We start from the raw sequence: 22,424 nt of genomic DNA on the forward strand, positions 1-22,424 counted from the left end.
ACAAAAACTCAAATAATTCTCCCAACAACTGCATTAATTGCAATTTTATCTTCTATACACCTGTGACAGGTGTATAAACTTTTTTAAAAAAAATCATTATCCTCACATCTCCATTAATTGCAATTTTATATTCTGCAAAAGTTATTAAATGTATGTTGTCTTCTAATTGTTGTTGTCGGCATCGTTCTCATCGTCTCTATTACAGGTCTTCTTTCCCCATTTTTTTTACTACACGCTTTAATCTCAGACTCTGCATTTCTCTTGTTGACGACTGACACAAGTAAAAGGAGGCTAGCGAAGAAGCGTTTTGTTTTGTTTCTTTGCTTCTGTTCTGGTTTGCCCCTGCAGAGGTTTCAGATTTTTACCAGAAGTGCGATCCAGGTCAGTTTGTAATTTTATCTCATATTGTTTTCTGAGATTTATGCAATTTTTCTTGGCTTGGCCCATAACGCCAAACCCATCTGTTGTTATTTCATGGTTTTTTAAAGTCCTTTTAGTCGAAAAGATGCGTAAATATGTCATTATCGTTTAAGCCTGATATATAAGGTTGTAGTAATTGTACATCAAATCTTTCCTAAGATTTATGTCCACAAAGCCAATTAGACAATTTGTTGGCAACATATATTCATTTCATGAATGCCTAATATTTATCTGTCGCAAAAAGAACCCAAATTTCAATTCTATACAATAGATTTAGCGACCATCCTTGAATGAAGCGCAAACTGCATAGATTTTTTTAATTAGATTCTTTCTAAGTTCTAGATTTCCTTTGCAGGAAATGAGAATGTAGGGGTTTAAATATCTGCAACTAAGAAATACCAAATTACAATTTCCTCGTAGGTGTTGGGAAGAGATTTCATTATCTTTTAAAAGCAATTTCCTCTTGAGATTTGAAAGCAAAATCAAGTTTATATGATAAATGTGCCAGAATCCCATCGTTGGGGTTAAAACAACTATTTGCCCTTAGTCAAATTTTGAGAGAGCCCTTGGGATGGCTAACTTCCTCCATTCCCATGACCAACGATGGCTACTAACTCTATGTTCTAGCAGTATAGATTTTCGAAGATGCAGGCTACGGATGCCAAAATATTCTCAATTCCGTTTAATCCAGCGTGATGAGATTTATAGACTCCAAATCACCTAGTTTGTTGGGGGGTAGTTGCACCACTAAAACTAGAGCTAAACTTAGCTTGGGCTTCTTGTTATTATTATTTAGCAGAGCCAATAAGAAAGCGTGGGGCCCATAGCTAATGATGGTGGAACTACTGGTAGCCAGCTTCAGATTTGATGGTTTTAAATGATCATTTATTCACTTTGATTGTACATGATTTTTTTTCGATTGTTTTTCATGTGATCTTTTTTCAACAAATTATTATAAATAAATAATATTTAGTATTTTATTTTGTAGTATGTATTTATGTGTGTTGTTTAAAATATTAATATTAACTTTTTAACGTATTTTAATATGAAGTTTAAAATAGTTTATTTTATTAAATGAATTTTAAAAATAATATAAAAAACTTATTCTTGATTATTAATTAATTATGTTTTATAATATTTATTATATCAAAAGTATTAAGTTTTTATTTGTATTTAGGTTCTTCTTATTGATTACATATTTATATCACTAATTTATTGTCCTTTAAAAAATCTATACTTTAAATTGTAATATTGTTATAAAGAATGGAGTTTGATTTGCACTAGATAATTGTTTTAATACATGTATTTCTATATGAAATATTGAAAGAGTTAGTTACTCAACACAACTATCTAAATATGCATCCTAGAATATTGGCTAACAATAGGGTCATGTTTCCTAGAAACTTGCTCCTATAAGTCCCAAATATATTAGCTATTCCAATCGTAATAAATTAATCTATATGATTTAAAAAATTAATGAACTCAAGTGTATATTTTTAAAAACTAAAAAGCCAACAATAAAAATTAATGATATGCTCCTCCAGTGTCTTACTAAGATTAAAATATCATCTATGTTAATAATGACAAAATTATCAAGAAATGAAGAGAAAATTGAACCTTAACTTATATATAGAAATATAGATGAAGATATTGAAAAGAAATGAAAAGTTCTTGTTTTATATGAGTTAACTTAGATAAATGTTAATTCATTTCATAAAAATATCTAGAGCTAATATTAGAAAAACAAAAATATCCCTATATACATACAAACATTAGCACCTGATTGGAATTTTGTTTCATTATTGGCAAGGATTATATATTTATATCAACTAACTATTATATTATTTCTCTTTCTAAAATAATTTAGTCCTTTATAGAAATTGCTATTTTATTTAACTTTTTAAAATAATCTATTTTTTATATAGAAATTGTATAGTAAAAAATAGATTTTTGTAGAGAAAAAATATCTTTAGAAAGTCTTGTAGAGATTCCATTAGTTAATATATAATATTTATATGTAAATGTTAAAAAATAATATAATACAATATAATTAAAGGGATTATAAAAATCAAATTTTTTTAAAATTCGATTCTTTTGCTTTTAGAATAAAATAGATCTAAATTTTATATGTAAAAATGAAGAAAGAGAAAATTGAAGCTTGTATAGACAATTGTATAGCATGTGAAGAAATTCCAGTTTTTGCAAAGCTGTTCCCCCTCAGCAAACTTGAGGGCTTACTTGAAATGATTGTGAATTTTATAGTATCTATTTATCTATTTACTTTAAAATAGTTTATTTTATTATATGAATTAAAAAATATATATAAAAAACTTAGTATTGATTATTAATTAATTATGTTTTATAATATTTATTATATCAATAGTGTTAAGTTTTTATCTGTATTTAGGTTCTTCCTATTGATCTATTGTCATAATATAAAAAAGAATAAATAAATCATATATATTAAATTGAAAAATTCAATTGTAGTAATGTTTATTACTATATATTTATATCACTAATTTATTGTCATCTAACAAATCTATATTTCTTCTCAAGACCTTCATCTATATTTCTATATATAACTCAAGCTTCAATTTCCTCTTTCTTCATTTTTACATATAAAATTTATATTTATTTTATTCTAAAAGAAAAAAAATTGAATTAAAAAAACTCCCGATTTTTATAAGCTCTTTAATTTTATTGTATTATATAATTTTTAACATTTGCATATGAATATCATATATTAACAAATAGAGTCTGTACAAGACTTTCTAAAGATATTCTTTGTCTATAAAAATCTATTTTTTACTACACAATTTCTATATTAAAAAGAGATTTTTTTAAAAAGTTAAATAAAATAGCGATTTCTATAAAGGACTAAATTATTTTAGAAAAAGAAATAATAGAATACTTAGCTGATATTAATATAATATAAATTCAAATTTCATGATTTAAATATTTAGTTATTTTTTCACTCTTCAACTTTGAGCAATAACAATATCACTCATTTGAAATTACTTCTTATTGTATTTGTATTTGTAATCTAGCTTTGTATTATATTTCTCTGTTTTCTTTATTAGTAATAATTGTTTCATTTATACATGCACAGGTTAAGCAATATCATTCAACTCTAAAGGCTTCATTCAAAAAATACTACGATAAATAGTGTGTGATAGGTATGCAAGTATCTATTTTCATTTGATAGTTTGTCATTCCTCCTATAAATGTTTCTCTGTTTTCTTTATTAGTAATAATTGTTTCATTTATACATGCACAGGTTAAGCAATATCGTTCAACTCTAAAGGCTTCTTTCAAAAAATATTAAGATAAATAGTATGTGATAGGTATGCAACTATCTATTTTCATTCTATAGTTTGTCATTGCTTCTATAAATGTTTCTATGTTTTCTATATCAAAGTAAGCACTATAAAGTAAGAAATGATTTTACCTTTTTAGTAGAACTCTCATTCATTTGAATCTTGCTAAAATTAGTCTTCAAAATATAACAATGTAATATAAAAAAATGATGATTTATATTTTAATCTAAATTAGATTACTAATCATAATCAAAAGGAGATGTATGATACATGTACCTAGTATTTAATTCAATCAAACAAATGATGTTTCAATCATGTAGCTTGCAAACACTTTATGCATAGAAATAATAGGAGCTTATTGGAATTATTTTCCATTATTGCTAGGGGTTATTTGTGAATCAATTTGAATACAACATCTATAGGTAATACTGCATTATATGTTCGTATGTGGATAAAATGGCAGATTGCAAACATGTTAGAAGTTATGGCCATACAAACGAACCAATAGAAAACATTTCAAAAATTATAAATGTAAAAAACTATGAAACCCGAACAGAAGTTCCAGAATTTGACATTGACACTGTTCTAGAAAAAGAAGGATTATGCAGAGTAAATTCATTCAAATACATAGTTGGAGATTGTTTATTCGACTCCTTCCAATACCTGCTTGGTAACAAGTATACATCAATTCAACTACGAAAAGGAACCATTGAATACTTTATTGCTTGTTTACAAAGAGGTGAAAATGACGCTATTGACTCATACAACCTTGAATTGAATGCGCAAACATTATATGAACTACATAAAGTTATATATGTTGCATCATATTTGCATAGAATGCAATTGTCTACGAATCCAGCTGTAGGCAATACTGAAATTGGACTATGGGGCGATGTCTTCTGCATTCATTGGTTATCAAATGGCTAAATATACAAGTATGTGTCTGGTCACTAACCAAATGAAAGAAGTACTTGCACTTCAATAGCATATCACATACAGAACCATATTCATTACTTTTCAATGATACTAATCCAATCCATGGACACTTTGAGCCTCTTCTGAATTGCAAATTCAATTATAGCAATGACCAAGTAGAAGAACAGTTCAAGAATATATCAAAAGATAAACAAACCACAAAACTTTGCCAAATACAATTACCAACAATTCAAAAGAACAATACTACTGAAAGAATATCACTTCGTACTACAAAAAAATTGATTAGAGACAATAATCAAATTGATGAAAACAAATTTTCCAATGCATTAAAAAATCAAACAAAAATTTCCCCAAACTACAAAAAAAGGAAACATTCGCCTCAACAAAGGAAAAAAACATTATCACCAATACAACTGTTCAAAAAAAAAATTCAAGACACACCAAAATACTCATGTAGTATTTGTCAATTCTTGTGTTTCAAAAAAGACATTAGAGCATTTCAAAGTGAACAAAAACTAACGTACCATAAACTAGTCCAACCACCTATCAATATGCTAACAAATTACATTTGTCACAAATGCAATCTTGCATTAAAACAATCAACTCTTCCTACATATGCTACACCACATAATATTAGAATGAGTGATACAATGCAATATGTTAAAATGTTAACACCATTGGAAGAGCGTCTTGTTTCACTATGAATTGCTTTTGCACAAATATGGGAGCTTGGATACAAAAGATCTCAATTTGGCCTAACTGGTTCCATCATTAATGTTCCTATTGACACAAACATTGTTCAAACAGCTTTGCCTGTATCTACAACTAATACAACAACAGTTGCAGTTTCCTTGAAAAGATGTTTACAATATAAAAATGCCTTCCAAAAAGGCATGGTACGTCCAACAATTATCATGCAAGCTCTTCAAGAATTGACAAAAACAACATTATATAAAATGCAAAATGTAAAACTCAATGGCAATTGGAAACAAGCTATTGAAACAGATACTGAAACTATTAACCAAAATGAACCATCCACAATTGACTTTGAGTCAGATAGTGACAGTGAACAAGGACCATGTCAAACTTTGGTGCATGGCTTCACTGAATCTATCAACATACATAAAATGCAAGACAAGTTGATTGAAGTTGCACTTGCCCAAGACCAATATCCTATTGGAATATTCCAAGACAAATATGCTGAAAAAATGAATTTTCCAACTTTGTTCTTTGGTAACCCACATGATAATGATATCACTAAAAATTTTAGTTACCAAAAAATAGTGCTATGGGAATTGACACATTCGCAAAGGTGATTTGTGTACCATACAACTAACCTCTTCTTTAAAACAATTAAAATACTTATACAACAAGTGATGTTCACAATGTGGATAAGAATTCGGAAGGGCCAACTAAAAGGAAGAAAGCTACTAGCAAAAAAAGTCAAGCATAAACCAAATCTAGAAAAAATATTAAATTCAGATATAGGTTATGTTGACTTAAAAAAAATACGCATATCTCCCGATTACACAGAACACCTTAAAAAGAATGTCTTTCCAATGATACAACAACTAGGACCACCTACTTTCTTCCTCACATTCACCAGTGCCGAACAAAACTGGTCTGAACTGCAAATAACATTACAAGAACTACATGCAAACCATTATTCAACAAATAGACAAGACTTCATTACAGAAAATGACATAAATGTCTACGAACTAATCAAAAGAGACCCAATAACCTGTGCGCGATACTATAGGCATAGGATAAATGCATTAAAAACATTGATCTTTACAGATCAGTCTTTCTTTGGAAATGTATTAGACTATTTTTTAGTAACTGAATTCCAAAATCGTGAAAATGAACATGACCACTTCCTCATATGGGTTCAAAATGCACCGGTATATGGAAAGCATAGCAACACAAGCATTATAGAATTTACTGATAAACACATTACATGTGACACAAAAGACTTAGACCAAAATATAGCGGTATTGCATATACACCACCATACAAAATGATGCAGAAAATCCACAAATGCACGTTGCAGATATGGTTTTCCATTTCCACCAATTAGGAATACAACAATACTTGAACCCTTAGAAGATGCAAATGAATATTTACATACAATTTCTAAAAACATATACAACAAAATTGAAAAAATAACTTACAACAACACATTTACATTCATAATTTTTTTAGAGGAAATAGGTGTCAATGAAGATGACTACATAATGGCCTTGAGATCTAGAATCACTAAACCGACCCTTTATCTTCAAAGGGAACCTTCGCAAATATGGAACAATAGCTTTTCCAAAAAAATACCAGAGCTTTGGAGAGCAAATACAGATGCCCAATACATCCTCAATGTATTGCAGTTCTTATATGGCAAAAGTGGATAAGTCAATGACAACTGCATTCAAGAAAATTCGTAAAGACCATCAACAAGAGAATATAGATGCGATAAAAATGATATCAATATTAGGAAATGCTTTACTAAACCTTCACCAAATGTCATCTCAACAAGCAGCACATCTTGCTCTTTCATTGCCATTGAATTATAGTTCTAGAAAATGCATCTTCATTGATACAAGACTTGAAAATGATCGAACATTTATATTGAAATCAGTGAAAGCATTAAACAAAGAGGATGATGAATCAGTAAATGTAATGTGCAAATCAATAATGGACTATTATTTACAACGCCCGCTAGCTATTTCAAACATTTGCCTTGCAAAATTTGTTTCCAAATATAAAAAAGATGGCACTAGGCTTCATCATAAGACGAAGCCAAAAGTAATTCAATCCATAAACTTCAACAAGCATGTTGACATAGAAAGCTATTGTAGGGATCAATTAATATTGTACAAGCCATTCATACTAAATGAAAATACGTTAAAAGAAAACTGTAACACTTGGGAAAATGCATATTTGCAAAATGAAACAATTATCCAAATAAATCGTGCACAATTTTGCTACACCACTAATTCTGGATGGGGTGACATTGACAAAGCTATTGTTGAAGTCAAAGGTAATGATGTCAACATCGATGACATTAGATTTATAGAAAGAAAACCCACACAAGAAGAAAAATATAACATAGAACATGATATTCAAGCCACACTTCGTAAAAGCACCAATAACCTAGTCCCAAGGACATTTGAAATTGCAAGACATCCACAGATCATGGACAATAATGAATATTATAGACTAAGAAGAACTTTAAACAGAAAGAAACAAGCGATTGTTAAAGACATTATCATGAAAAAGTTAAAGGAACCTAATAATCCAATACACTTGTTTCTAACAGGAGGAGCAGGAACAGGAAAGACATTTACTACAACAACTATTTATCAAGCTCTCATTCGATTATATAACAATACAATTCATAGTGATCCTGACAAACCAAAAGGCTTGATGACTGCATATACAAGAAAAGTGGCATACAACATTAGTGGAACAACATTGCATTCAGCCTTCCACATACCTTTCAATAAATCAGAATTTGTCCCCCTCAGCACAGAGAAATTAGATACAATGTCAAAGATCTATAGCCAATTGCATCTACTTCTCATAGATGAGATCTCTTTAGTAGGGTCCACATTTTTGCGATACCTTGATAAAAGATTACGTGATATTATGCAATTGCCTACTAAATACTTTGGTAACATTGATACAATTTTTTTTGGTGATCTCTACCAAGCTCTCCCAGTACTAGACTCAGATGTATTTAGCAATGAACCATCTCCAACAGAACTAATGCCTTACAATTTTTGGAAAGATAAAGTAAAGTGTTATTCCCTAAACACAACAATGCGGCAAAATGATAGCCAATTCATTGCTATTCTTAATAGGATACGCTTGGGATCACATACAAATGACGATATACAGTATCTCAATCATGTTTGCCTACGCCCAGCACCACTTGATCCAACATTCCCATACCTTTTTTTGAAAAGACAAGATGTTGACACACATAACAAAAATATGTTATCCATACTTTCTGGTAACAACATCATCTTAGTTGCAATCGACCTTGTAGACCAAAACTACACTACAACACGAACCTAAAACCATTCAGCAATATTACCAAGTCAAATAATCTTAAAACCAAACATCCTTGTTGAAATTATTGGAGGAAACTATAACACAGAAGATGGCCTTGTCAATGGATTGGATGGAATATTCAAAACATACACAAGTGAATAGGACATTGACATAATTTGGATCCAATTTAATGATCTAAAAATAGGCTATCAGCAACGAAATAAACTAGCGCGATACTATATAGCAGAAATTCAAAGAGATTGGGTTCCCATACATAGAATAACAAGGCCAATTCCAAAAATACTTAATAGTGGAGAAGTAAAGATTAGAAAACAATTTCCAATACAAGTAGCATGTGCTCGAACAATACACTGATCTCAAGGGCTAACATTGCAAGGTCTCACTTTTGACCCAACTGGTATTACACAACATGGCTTAACATATACAACACTTTCAAGAACAAAAACAATTCAATCACTATTTTTACTCAAACCTCTAGAATCAAAGCACTTAAAGGTCAAACGAAATATTTATTCTGAAATGTCTCGCCTTCAAACACATGCAAAATGGCAACTTGAAAATTAGGCAACTTGCTCAATGCCAAATTCACATCTACTTCTATGCACACTAAACACTCGTAGTTTACAAGCCCATACAAATGATATTGTCAATGACTATGACATCATGGACTCTAATATTTTATGTCTTCAAGAGGTCCACTTGCCTCCATCCCATACAAATTTTCTCCACAAATACAATAGCCATACAGTATATCATATACATGGCATAACAACTTTTACAACAAACAATCTGTTAGTGTTAAATACAAGAGAACATAAAACACAAAATACTGAAGCCATAACACTACACTTACGTCATGATGCCATTGAATTCATTGTTTCAAATGTTTACATATGACCCAATACTGCTATAGATGAGATCCTAACGACAATGAGTAACATCTTCAATTACCCAATTCAACAAAGTCTTGTATTTATTGTAGGGGATTTCAATGTAGACATGTGTAAGGAGAATAAAACCACAAGAAAACTCATACAACATATGAACCAATACAAGACAAAATTTGTTCTCAACAAAACGTAGATTGCACATAGACCACTAATTGACCACATATATGAACTAATTCAATTAGAAGTATATGTTCCACCTATAAAACAGAAGCATATTGGACAGATCACCTTTCAACTTTCATAAACATTCATTCTATAACATGATATTACAAAAACAAACAGTTACATTCTTCCAATGACTAACATTAACATTATGTCCTTTGCTTTATAACAAACCAATCATAATGGAGCCAACAAACCCAACAACTGAAGCAGATACAAATAAGCAAAAAAACCCAAAAAGGTATCAACATGCATTGTTGTTTACATCTTCTATAGTCCTCTTTGCATCTTCCACATTTTTCCAAATCATGCAACTTAACATCATCTTTCTTGTTTTCTAATAGGCCAAAACTAACTTCTAAAAGACCAGTAACAATTGAAGTTTTAAATGCTAGAAAAGTTGGCAACACTTTTCAAGGCACTATACTTGTGACCTACAAAGTTATCCTTGACAAAGGCATAGGAATGCGTGAAGTCTTACAAGCTGATTTGACAGATTATAAGGGTGAAATGATAATCACACTAACTGTTGGTAGCCATCTACTACACAAGTTTGAGCATAAGATAATACCAGGGACTGCAATAGCAATAAAAGAATTTGAGATTGCACCAAAATTAGATCTCGAACTGCGGAGATTCTGATTACATCTTACTTTTAAAGGATTCTAGTGAAATTGACAGTATTTCACCACTTCAAAATGAATACAATTTCATCCCAGGCACAATCATAAAATAGCTTACATCTAGTACAAAAGAATATGCTTATGGAACAATACGTGCCCTTGCTGTAGCAGCAAACACAAAAGGAAAACAACATATCATTGATATCAAAGATGGCCATACAGATATGGATAAAGCATCAGTAAGCTTCTTCATTATGTTTTCATTCTTTTCAAGACATTTTTTTTACAATTTTGATCCATTTTTACAAAATACTCATTATTATATTTTCAACACAGCTCTACGTGCATCCATCTTTCTCTCAACTCTTCTATCAAATGGAAGAACAGTTACAAAAAGGTGAAATTCCAATCTTCCTTTTTAAAAACATTGCAAAAAAGCAAGATCAGAAGCACGCTCTTCGTACAACTCCATCAACATATATTTGTAGCCTAAACGACAAAAGAACATTGAAAGGACTCCATGCACTCTTGCACACCACATTTGAGGTAACCATTTTGACTACCTTGTACTTATCATTTCCTACAATAAGATCCAAATTTTTGCTAATATTCTTGAACCTTTTTACAGGTTGTTGGGCTGTTGACACCTGCAAGTGCATATTCAAATCCATTTCATGTATTTTGTCCTAAATGCTACTACAAATTTGATAGCTACACCGCACTAAATGACAACAAAGCATATTGTGCCAAATGTAAAGAGGAAGTCAACTACATATATTGCCTGCATGTTAAAGCAATCATTACTAACAACAACAATCAAACTATCCACTGCTTTGCAGAGAAGAATATTGCTGAGAAAATCTGGCCTTCCTTACAAAACATGACATATGAAACATATGTTGCTGACAAACCAGCCACTATATTTATGTTCCGGGACTTTCAGCTAAGAGGAAAGTTCAATCTAAATCAAAGCAATCAAATAACTGATGTTATTGCACTTGAACATTAGGCCACACAATGTCTTTACTAAGGTATACACATTAACAATGCTTTTCATTTTTTTTGATTTCATATTAAATTATTTTTCTTATGTAGCACTCACTTGACTCATACAATTGCATAATTGTACAAGGCTCCAATTACATCGAATACTTTTCTCATATTGCAGCTATTACAAAGTTTTGGTTTCAAATAACAATTGTATCAAATCTGCTATAAAACATATATGTTATCTTTTCTATTTTGAATAGTCACTAGTACATATATGTTGCCTATGTCATTTTGAACAGTCACTAGCAACATTCAAGAAAAATAGCACATACTAAATGTTGTTCATGCATACCTCTTATGTTATATGTAAAAATTATACCATGCATAATATAAATATTAACTTCAATATGGCATGTTTCAGTTGAGCTAGATTCTATGTTTAATCTTCAGTACCAATGATTTTAACTGCACCAATGTTAATTGTTTTAGCTTGATTTTAACTGCCATGTAACTTAACTGATATTGTTTTCTTCAATTCAGAAATGTAAATGTCCATATTGATTGCCTACCTAAGTCATATTTATGTATTTGATGCAAGCAAGCAATATTTTAGCTGCCTCTTAATCTATTAAATAAACACAATGCGTCTTGCACATATCTTGCCTCCCACACTCCATTTATTAGTCTTCTGCAGCATGAATAACAGACCTCATATCCCAATGCCACTAGTGGAGTTTTTAAGGTTACCAGCTAAAAACATGACTACCATTTGCAATGTAGACTTGAATGGTAATTTTTTAAAAATCTTTGTTTAGCACATTTCTTTCAAACATCATAAATAGTTATACTTTTTTAGGTGTCAAGACCATGTTTCTAATCATGCTTACTAAGCTGCTTTTTTTTCATAAGTCAACAGATTGTTCTTGAAATCACCAGCAACAGTCGGCTTTTCTTATACTAACACTTCATCAAATCCACATACTCAAGGAGATAACAGAATAGGTATATTTCAACACTCAAACCCAAGGCTTACCAGATAAGAAGCTTACAATTTACCTCTATGTTAGACTCTTTCCTAAAACTGTTATTGCTTATTGAATTGACAAGCCTTAAGAATATTGTCCAACGTCTTCAATTATGAGAAATTACTAAGGAAGATTTGACAAGCCTTTGCGAGTAGTGTGGTTTAGAGTACAAGGTATTGCTAACTTTTATTAGAAACCTATTTGAGTCATCTTTTTCATTAAATGAGAATCTTGCATGATGCTTTGTTTTTAAATGCATTTTTTCAATTTCAGGAGAAGAAACTTAGGGCTTTAGAATCTCAACCAAAAAATACGCTCTTTTTGGCTAATATTCCATCAAATGTGAAAGAAGAGGATCTTTCAACTGAAGAAGTAAATGATTGGTATTTGTCTTGTCTATTCAAGGTTTAGCATGTGTTTAAATTATCAGTAAGCTTGTATATATGTTTTATTTGCCTTTAGTTGAAGTAATGTTGTTTATTGGGTGTGCTTTTGTGGTTGTAAATTTTGAATAGCAAATGACTATTTATTTATTGTTTTATATCACTTGTGTTATTTATTCATATACTAGGTCAACTCTGTGTATGTCCGCAATCTGCCAGATGATATGACAAAGAGGCAATTAAAAGATCTTTTTGGGAGACATGGAGAGGTTACAAAAGTTGTTCTTAAAGCTATGGAGAAAACAGAGAAATACAAGCTTGAAGGTCAATTTATTTGTTTACAATAGAGAATCCCTGTTCTGTATATACTGTTTAACTTTTTGGTTTTAATTAACTTTTTAGCAAAGCAATGTGTGTTGCATTTAGTCCTCTTGTTGGACACTTGCATTGTTGATTTACATGAGCTCCACAACAAACCAAGACTTGAAAGAACTATGCTATATAGAACAAGTTATGTAACAATAGCTTTGGAAACTTTATTCCACATTTTATGAGCCTGTAGAAAATGATAACATACAAGGACATTGCAGCTGAAGATGCATATGTCTTCTTTGATTAATTGGCTGAAAATTGTTGTAGAGAATTATGCAAATCTGTCACTTTCAAATTAAAAAGTCTTGATTATCATGTAATGTTATTTAGCTGAAAAGAAAATATTTTCCACAAGTTGGAGCATGAACAAATGTTTGTGTAAATCATGGATAAGTTCAGCATACATACAAACTGAAAAATTCTTATAAGAGAAAAATAATTGTTTATTGAATTGTGCTTTTGGTTTTTGTGATTGCAACTGAAGATGCATATGTTTTCTTGATTGATTGGTTGAAAACTGCTCTAGAGAACTATGCAAATTTGTCACTTTGAAATTAAAAAGTCTTGATTATCATGTGGAGTCCATTTATTAATGATTGTAGCACCTCATGAACACAACAGCAGTACCCGTACCATTTATAAACACCAACACCTTTTCTGGCCAACATAAGCATCAGCATCTGTCACTTTGAAATTAACAAGTCTTGATTATCATGTGGAGTCCATTTATCAATGATTGCAGCACTTCATGAACATAACAGCAGTACCCGTACCATTCATGAACACCAGCACTTTTTCCGGCCAACATAAGCATCAGCATCAAGAATATAGAAACTATCCAACAAAGAATGTTGCATATGATTGCTTCAGGTTAACAGTTTTTAGTTCATTCCCCTATAACTAGTCCCATAGCTCTTTGCTACCTGCAATTTTTATGTTCCTGAATATTCAGCTTGTAATTAAATGTATCATTTTAAAAGAAAGACTTGTTGTATACATGTCAACAAGTATCTTGCATCTGAAAAACAGCCACCTTGTAATTAAATATATCATTCTAATTGAATGTAGTCAATAAATATCTTTGTTATAATAAATGTATGGTAAATTTTCTTCATGTTCTTTAATTTTAATTTGCTATTTAAAGTTAGCTTGCTACTATAACACTACAGTTTTCAAAGGCAGGAACTCTGGCGCAAGCGCCCCTTGTTAATAAAGTTATATATTATGAAGTTTGTTACTATTTGATAACATTTTGTTAATATGTTTTATAAATAGATTTTATTATTATTTAATAATTTTCATTAATAAATTTTAATATTAAATTTATTATTAATTAATAATATTTTATTAATAAGTTTTATAATGTAAACTTATTATTATTTAATAATATTTATTGATAGATTTTATTATTATTTGTCAATCTAAATATTAATGCATTTTAATATAGTTTTCGTAATTAATAATTTATTAATAGTTTGGTTAAATATTAATAAATTGATAATTGATGAAGATACTAATATAAGTATTTAGATCAATAACTATTTATTAATTTAATTAAAATTAGTTTAATTAAAGTTAATTAATAATGGATATTATTTGATAAAATTGTAAAATTAGATTACTAATTTAATGGAAGCTATTAATGAGGGTTTAATTAATGATGTTAAAAAATTATAATTAATGATTTTAATAAAGTTGTAATTGTTTTATTCAAAATCATTAAGGAGTTTTTTTTTATAACTTATTAAAATAAAAGATTAACCCTGGAGACTTATAGGGCAATTGTACAATCATTTAACTATAGAAATGGGTTAATTGTAAGGGTTGGTTGCGAAAACTTGAAACATATATGGAACAAAATTGAAACCTCATTGATTAACATGTTTTCAATTAAACCAAAACTTGATACCTACGTTCTATTTTATATATGTTGTTTATGTTTTGGGATTTTTGGGGATTGTTCTAGTGTTGACCAGTTTAGGTTGTTACCAGAGGCTCAGGGGATTATGCAATTGTGATGATATGATGATTTGATCTCGATCTTTTTACCCAACCATGGTAATGTGATGGTATGCTCTATGATGGATGTTTTTACTATTTATTATTGCTTTCCAATTTCCTTGTGTGAAACTGAGGTGTATGTACTTGAGTTACTTGACTTAACCATTTTTGAGTCATCGATCAATTATACTTGGGTTGTTTTCTAGTCATCTTGATGGGACTGAAGTGTTTTGCTATGCTCTTAATGATGTCATGTTGTGACATATTTGACTTGACCTTTTTGGATTCTTCAATCAGTATTGTGATCTATTATTGGGATACTTGTCAGTTGCTCGTTGGAGAACGATTGGATATTGTGATTGATCATTGATGTCTTCAGTTGCTGATAGAGAACTGTTGTGATTATTATGATTAACATTTGATGCTTTCCAGTCACTTGTATAGGGCTAAGGTGATTTTATTATGATTTTTTGATTTGTGATTTCATGAGCATAGGGTAGGTTATCTATGTGTAGTGTCGAGAAGTGGCTTGCAATGGGGGCTGGGGCCCTAAGAGGCTGCTAATGTAAACCCATTGTAAGTTGTTTTAATAAGTGAAAACATTTACACTAAATGAGAGAAAAATGAACCTAACAAGATAATTGTATGTTCTCTCCTATTCCTTGAGTGCTAGTACAGACTAGGATGGGGTAGAGAGAACGCTTGGTTGCGACCTTGCATTCCGTAGTATGCCTCATCAGTTCGAGAGGATACTAGTGGCCACAGGGATCACTAGGGACCCGAGATTCATAAGGGATTGGTTGGGTAGCTTCTACGTGACTTTTGTGATGACACTTTCCTGCTTGCATAGTAGGTTTCCTACGTGTCTTTGTGGTGCCTCTGGGTCTAGATGTCGATCTTTGTGTTGGAACCTTTGAGTTAGTATACTTTTAGGATTCCTGAACTTAGAGAGTACTTGTGCTATGTGATTTGATATCCTGTTTGGGACTTGAGACTATCTCCTTAGCGTGGTGGGAGTGGACCATTTAGGTTCCACGTGTTCGGGTGGTAGTGCTTTTTCACTCTTACCATTGAGATCCGTCTGTAGTCACCATGGCTAGAGCTTCTTGGTATGCTTGTTTATCATATTTAGATGATGTTGTTTACGTATGCTTTATTCTAGTATGTTAGATTTTTATATCTTTTATGATGGATGGATGTACCATGTATGTTATTAGTTTCATTTATTTTACTATACTTTGTATCATGGATTCGTGGAGGTTGATGCATTTCTATTTTTACACACACACACACACACACACACACACACACACACACACATATATATATATATATATTCTTTTAAGCCTTTCATACCTTGTGACATGTACAGTGGATGATTGAGCATTCCGAATTAATTTGCCAAGAGGCATTCAGAACAAATGTATATTATGGACATTGGACTTTCTTATTATTCTTTCATGTGGATGTGGTAGTTGTTAGACTTAGAATTGATTAAATTTAAATGTGACTCAACGCCTTGGGATCCTTAAGGAATGCAACCTGTTATGTATGTTTGTTAATGATTACATGTTATTGCTTCTGCTACTATGTGTTTGATGTGTATGCTATACTTTCTTACTTTAAAAAAAAAAAAAAAATGTTTAGCAAACTTAGTAAAACTTTAGGTTAATTCTTTTGGATCCCTTGGCAGGGCGTTACATCTAGTATATAACAACACATCTAAAGATTCATGTCCAAGCTATGAGTAACCTCAAAAATACATGTACATGATATAATTTATAGAGCTCACATTAGTGCAATCACTATTGACGAGACCTCAAACAATGGAAATGATAAGAAACAATTGAAAGATATGAAAGATCAACCTTCCTATTATTAGAATTTCAATTACAATGGGCCTTCAATATGCAATTTATAATACCCCTCTAATCCTAATAAGTATTTTAGAGAAATTAGGAAATGTTGTAAGGGCTCTAATGTTGTCTGATACCTTTTAGGTGGGGCACAATTGAGACAATGTGGTTTGGATTCATATGAGAAGGAATTAATAAGATGAATAAATATATGTAGTTAGTACCTCTTTATTTTTCAAAGGATAAAATTTGTATTAGTAAATATATACATTCTTGTTGATAAGATCAGTTCATGGACTACTGCATTTATTTGATTATGATTAGAATCTGAGCTTACCCAATTAACCTATCATACTTATGTATTATATTTAGTATGTGTTTTGAATGAGGGGAGGAAGTCGTAGCCATGCTTGCGATGTTTCAGCATGATGTCACACTCCTACTTTCTTTCTTGTTACTATTGTTTATAAATGTATATACATGTATGTTGTGAATATGTTGTTGGCCTATGATACAGGTGTGTGTTTGTACCAAGCATTGACTCTACCTAGCTACAGAGGTTTGAGTATTACTTTGGCCAAGTGTGCTGACACCCAAGCCTATTAAAAAGTCAAGAAACTTTCTAAAGTGCTTTTTGAAGAGTGAAAAGAGGAGGTTTTTAACGTCACCACTATTTAGTATACCAAGATCCTACATATGCCCCTAACTTTGTTACCCTTATTCAAGTGTATTATTTTTGACATTTATGTTGGGGTGTGGAGCCTGATTAGTCTCGAAGTGGGAGATTGTTGATATTGTGGCAATTGATCATGTAGTGGGTGTTGATGTTGTGGCACTTCTCTAGTAGTTGTTAGAGGTGAGGGGCGGTAGTTCAGAACCTTCAGCTGGTCTGCAATGTCAAAATTTTGTTGTGCTTTTTAAGGAAAAGAAAATCGACAACATTGTAAAACCCTAAAATGTTTGATTTTAGAGGTTTCCCTAAAACATTGTTATAAGCGGCTAAGATGGATAATGCATTGTAATGTTCTTGTATGTTTTTGCTGGATAATAGAAAGGTTGAAGGCTGTGTAGGTGGATGTAGCCTAGGTTTTGGGGTGAACCACATTAAATCTGTGTGTTATCTATGTTCATTTTGTTTTCTCCTTTAGTCTTTGCATATAATTGTTTATTCTTATATTGTTTCGGAGCTATCAAACCCTAACAATTTACTTTGATAAATGTCTAGAAATTAGAAAATATTATGTAGTTGTTAATCCTAAATCATGTGACGATCCACATTTCCATGTGAATTATTCTAATTTCATAAGAAAGTAGTGATAAGGTAATAAATATGCATGATCATCTTATCAATAGATTGAACAATATAAGCTAGATATAGAGAAACACAATATGGTGAAATCAACTTGACTCTACATGTATATTGTCTTGGAAAAAGTTACAATGTATGCATATAGGCATGCATGTCACACCATATTGAATTGATTTTTTAAAAATATTTTTTAAAATCATGCTCCTTAAGTTTTTGAAGCATTATAGAAAGCAAGTTTCTTTAAAGTTCCTCCACTCCCCACCCTAGCTTAGCTAAGCATTAAAGCCCTAGTTCCCAAATAATTATAGTAGCTCTAAATTCACAAAGATAAGATTTGCTTATCTATAGTAGTTTTTTTCCCTTCTAATATATTTATTTACTTTGAACATAAAATTCCATTATAGTAAATTTATATTTCAATTAAGTTGGAAATGTTTAAAGTTTAAAAACATCTCATTGTATATATAAAAAAAATTGGCATATAAATCTTCATTAAAAAGATATTTGATTATATAAGAATAATGTTTAGGTGTATCAAGTTCAATTTGATAAAGGATAACATTTCGAGTGTTTATTATTTGTTGATTATTGAAAGGTAGATATCACTTGCTAAATATGCAATCATCACATTACCTCTTGGATCAATAAAGTAATCTATAGAGTGGACTGCCAATTTAAAACCATCAACTTAATGCGTTAACACATTATAGGAATGTCAAACTAAACAGTAGTAGTAATGAACTTTAAGACAATGTCACACTCCCTTTCATTACAAGTAAACTAAATAATTGCAACATATAAATGGGCTAATGACCTAAGTGAGGCATAACCTTAAATGCATGCCTAACATTTTATCATTCGCTTTCAAGTTGAGTTTGAGCATACGAGGTGTGTATGTTTAGCTCTAGTGTAGTCTATTATTTACATTGAGGGAAGATGCTAATACATGATTAAGAGAGCTTCTCCACTTTCTTCTAGTGCAACTTTAATGATGATTTTCCTCAACTTTTTGAAAGCTAACATTGGCTTTGAGGAAGTGTAAGTGGTTGACAAACTGAGTCATATAATCATCTTGAGATCCTCCATCCTTCAATATTTTGTTCTTGAACATTTGACCCATTTCCCTTGCCTTGGCTCTTAGCTCTTCCCCTTCTCCCCCCATAACCAGCCTCACAACTTTGCAAATTTCTTCTCTTTGAAAGGCCCCATCCTTTCCTCGCCCAACTTCAATCCCAACACTTAATTCATTTGCAACCAACCGTGCATTATGACTTTGATCAAATTGCATGGGCGAAGCTATAAGAGGCAACCCATTGCTCAATCCTTCCATTATAGAGTTCCATCCACAATGAGTCATAAAACTCCCAACACTAAAATGGGCTAACACCTCCCGCTGTGGGACCCATCCTCTCACCACAAGACCCCTCTTTGCAACCCTCTCTTCAAACCCCTCCGGAAGCCAAGCTGAAAGGCTATGTAGGGCCCACAAGAAGGGTTGACAGCTGGCTTCCAACGCAAATGCCACCTCAGCACTCTCTTTGCTACTTAAAAAACATTGGCTCCCGAACGACACGTAGACTACAGACCTTGGCAACTGCTTGTCCAGCCATGTCATCACATTCGAGTCAGCCTTCCCTTCAGACACGTGTGGTGGCAAGAGAGGGCCAACTGGAACGGCGGGTTTGCCGGTCACTTTCCCAAGATACTCAACATACCTGCCCTCCAGCTCAGCGCACGTTTTGACAGCCACGCTATCACAGGCATCTATGCCACGTAAGCAGCGCTCGGTGGAACTGATAGTATCTGGTTCGTGGGGCCTATTGACTGCTAAAGCCGCCGCCGCCTCGTAAAGCCTCATTGTGACCGCCCGCGAGGGGTAGTCCTTTGGCTCTTCCACCAAATCCTCCGCCGTAAGTCTATTCTCGTACTGCCGCCAAACGGGATGCATAGTCCAGCTGGTAAAAGCGGCACCCCATGTAGAGAAAACGATAGAAGCTGCGCCAAATTTGGCGGCGGCTCTCCCCGCCCACCACTGGAAAAAGTCGAAAACCACGCAGTCCGGACAAATCTCCGCCAAAAGCTTCTCAAACGGGGCTTCCAATCCATCTACCGCTGTGTTAAACAGAGGGGTCAAATGCATCGGCAGATCTGCGGTGCTCTCTATTTCTGGCGGCAGTCCCGCTACTTTTGGCAGCGGCAGCTCCAAAAGCTGAACTTGTGGGACATGGCGGCTTGTAAAGAGGGGCTCTATCTTGGCTATATTTAGCGGAGTTGAAAAGAAGGAAACTTGAACGCCTTGCTGTGCGAGCCTGATGGAGAGCTCTGCATAAGCGGAGATGTGACCGTGGGCTAACCAGGGGAACATTAAGACATGAAGCGGCCGACTGCCATTACTTTGATATCCACCATTCTCCATCGTGCAGCAAGAGAATTGAGTGCAAAATGCCATATTGAGATTAAGTAGCTTTGAAGAGTGTCTCTGTATATATAGCAAATCAAGTGAAGAGAATCTCAATTCAATTTCGAGGCCGTATGTCCAGTTTCTTCTACTCAAATTTACAACTTGTGACACCTGTTAATTTGTTTAGGTACATCGAACTTTCGAAAAGTAATTTTAAAATTTCCCGTTCTTTCGCGTTGGCAAGCAGACTACAGCGTTGAGCAAATATCTCCGGTATTTTCGAGAAAATATCTATTGGACTCTTGAGACAAATTGGGTATCGTTTCGTAGATTTATTTTACTATTTTAATTGTTGTCGGCAATACATGATTCGTTTGGGAACTTTCTCCGTCGTTCTTCCAGCGAGATGACACAGCGCTTCGTTCATAATGACGTCAACCATTTCTACACCTGTGGCATGAATTTCATCTATCTGATTATTTAGTTTTATCATTCAATTAGTTTTATTATAACAATTTCCATGAGTGTTACACATTAGTAGAGGAAGCAACCAAAAAAGTACACTTAAAACTGTCCGACTATCAATCTTTTCATGATCTTTTTAGGAAGTGTCTATGCAGCCAACAAAATGGCCTTGTTTAAAAAAATAATTATTTAATTTAAAATCAAAATGGTACCATTTTACATTTTTTAATAATTAATTAATTTTCAAATATAGTCATTATGTCTGCTGTATAGTCATTTGGCTTTTTCTACCATTATCTCCTAATTTTGTAATTTTCTATCTTAATCATATTCTTATCATGGAGGGCTCTTTCTTGAATTAAGGAATAATACTATATGTATAAACAAATGTGACATAGTGGCTAGTACTTGTCATTAAAAGTATATATATATATATATATATTTTTTGATAGGAGATTATTATTAATAATTCACATACCTTTCCAAAAAGGAACTCCTATAACAAAAATAAAATAAAATAATTAATAGAAACTATTTAGTGAATTAGCAAAATGAAATCTATTATACAGTTACGTTCAACAATTATTTTTATCAATGTTAATAAATCAATATTTGTTTCATTAACATTACCATAGCATAAAATTTGAAAAGTTTAAAATTTTAATCAGTATTAAAATAAGAATATTTTGAAAAATAAATTAAGATGTTTAGATATCAATTTTAGATCCATTATAGATGCATATATATAAAGAGCATTAAGACTTTAGTAAAAGAAAAGAGTAATAAATTAAAAATATTTTTAAAAAATTCTATGATTAGAATGTTAAGAAAATGAATAATTTATTTTTGAAATTATGATCAATTTTTGTTATGAAATGTAAAATTAATTCTGTTGATGTTTCAAAATGCTATTGAATATGAAAAATTTCTGTAGGAGAAAAAATAGATGTCAATGCCTTACATTCATCACCTAATCATGTATTAAAGCTAAAGGTAGAGTGCATTTTAAATAAGTAAAAAAGCATGTTATAAAACATGCCTACATTATATAGTGTGCTTATATCATATGATACAATTATGTAAAGATCTAGATGACTTGAAAGACAATTAAATGTATGATGTTCATGATTTAGTCCAACGACTCTA

General features: G+C 31.8%; 1 protein-coding gene across 1 annotated transcript; it reads right to left on the reverse strand.

Moving 5' to 3' along the window:
• Positions 1–19,149: 19,149 nt before the first annotated feature.
• On the reverse strand, positions 19,150–21,031 carry LOC149560284 (mogroside IIIx synthase-like). Its single transcript, XM_089824584.1, has one exon. It carries the CDS (start codon positions 20,859–20,861, stop codon positions 19,398–19,400), a length of 1,464 nt encoding a protein of 487 aa, XP_089680710.1. The 5' UTR covers positions 20,862–21,031; the 3' UTR covers positions 19,150–19,397.
• Positions 21,032–22,424: the final 1,393 nt, after the last annotated feature.

Source organism: Cupressus sempervirens, chromosome 4 (genome assembly GCF_028749045.1).
Source record: "Cupressus sempervirens isolate cs-2001-9-10 chromosome 4, ASM2874904v1, whole genome shotgun sequence".
Lineage (NCBI taxonomy): Eukaryota > Viridiplantae > Streptophyta > Pinopsida > Cupressales > Cupressaceae > Cupressus > Cupressus sempervirens.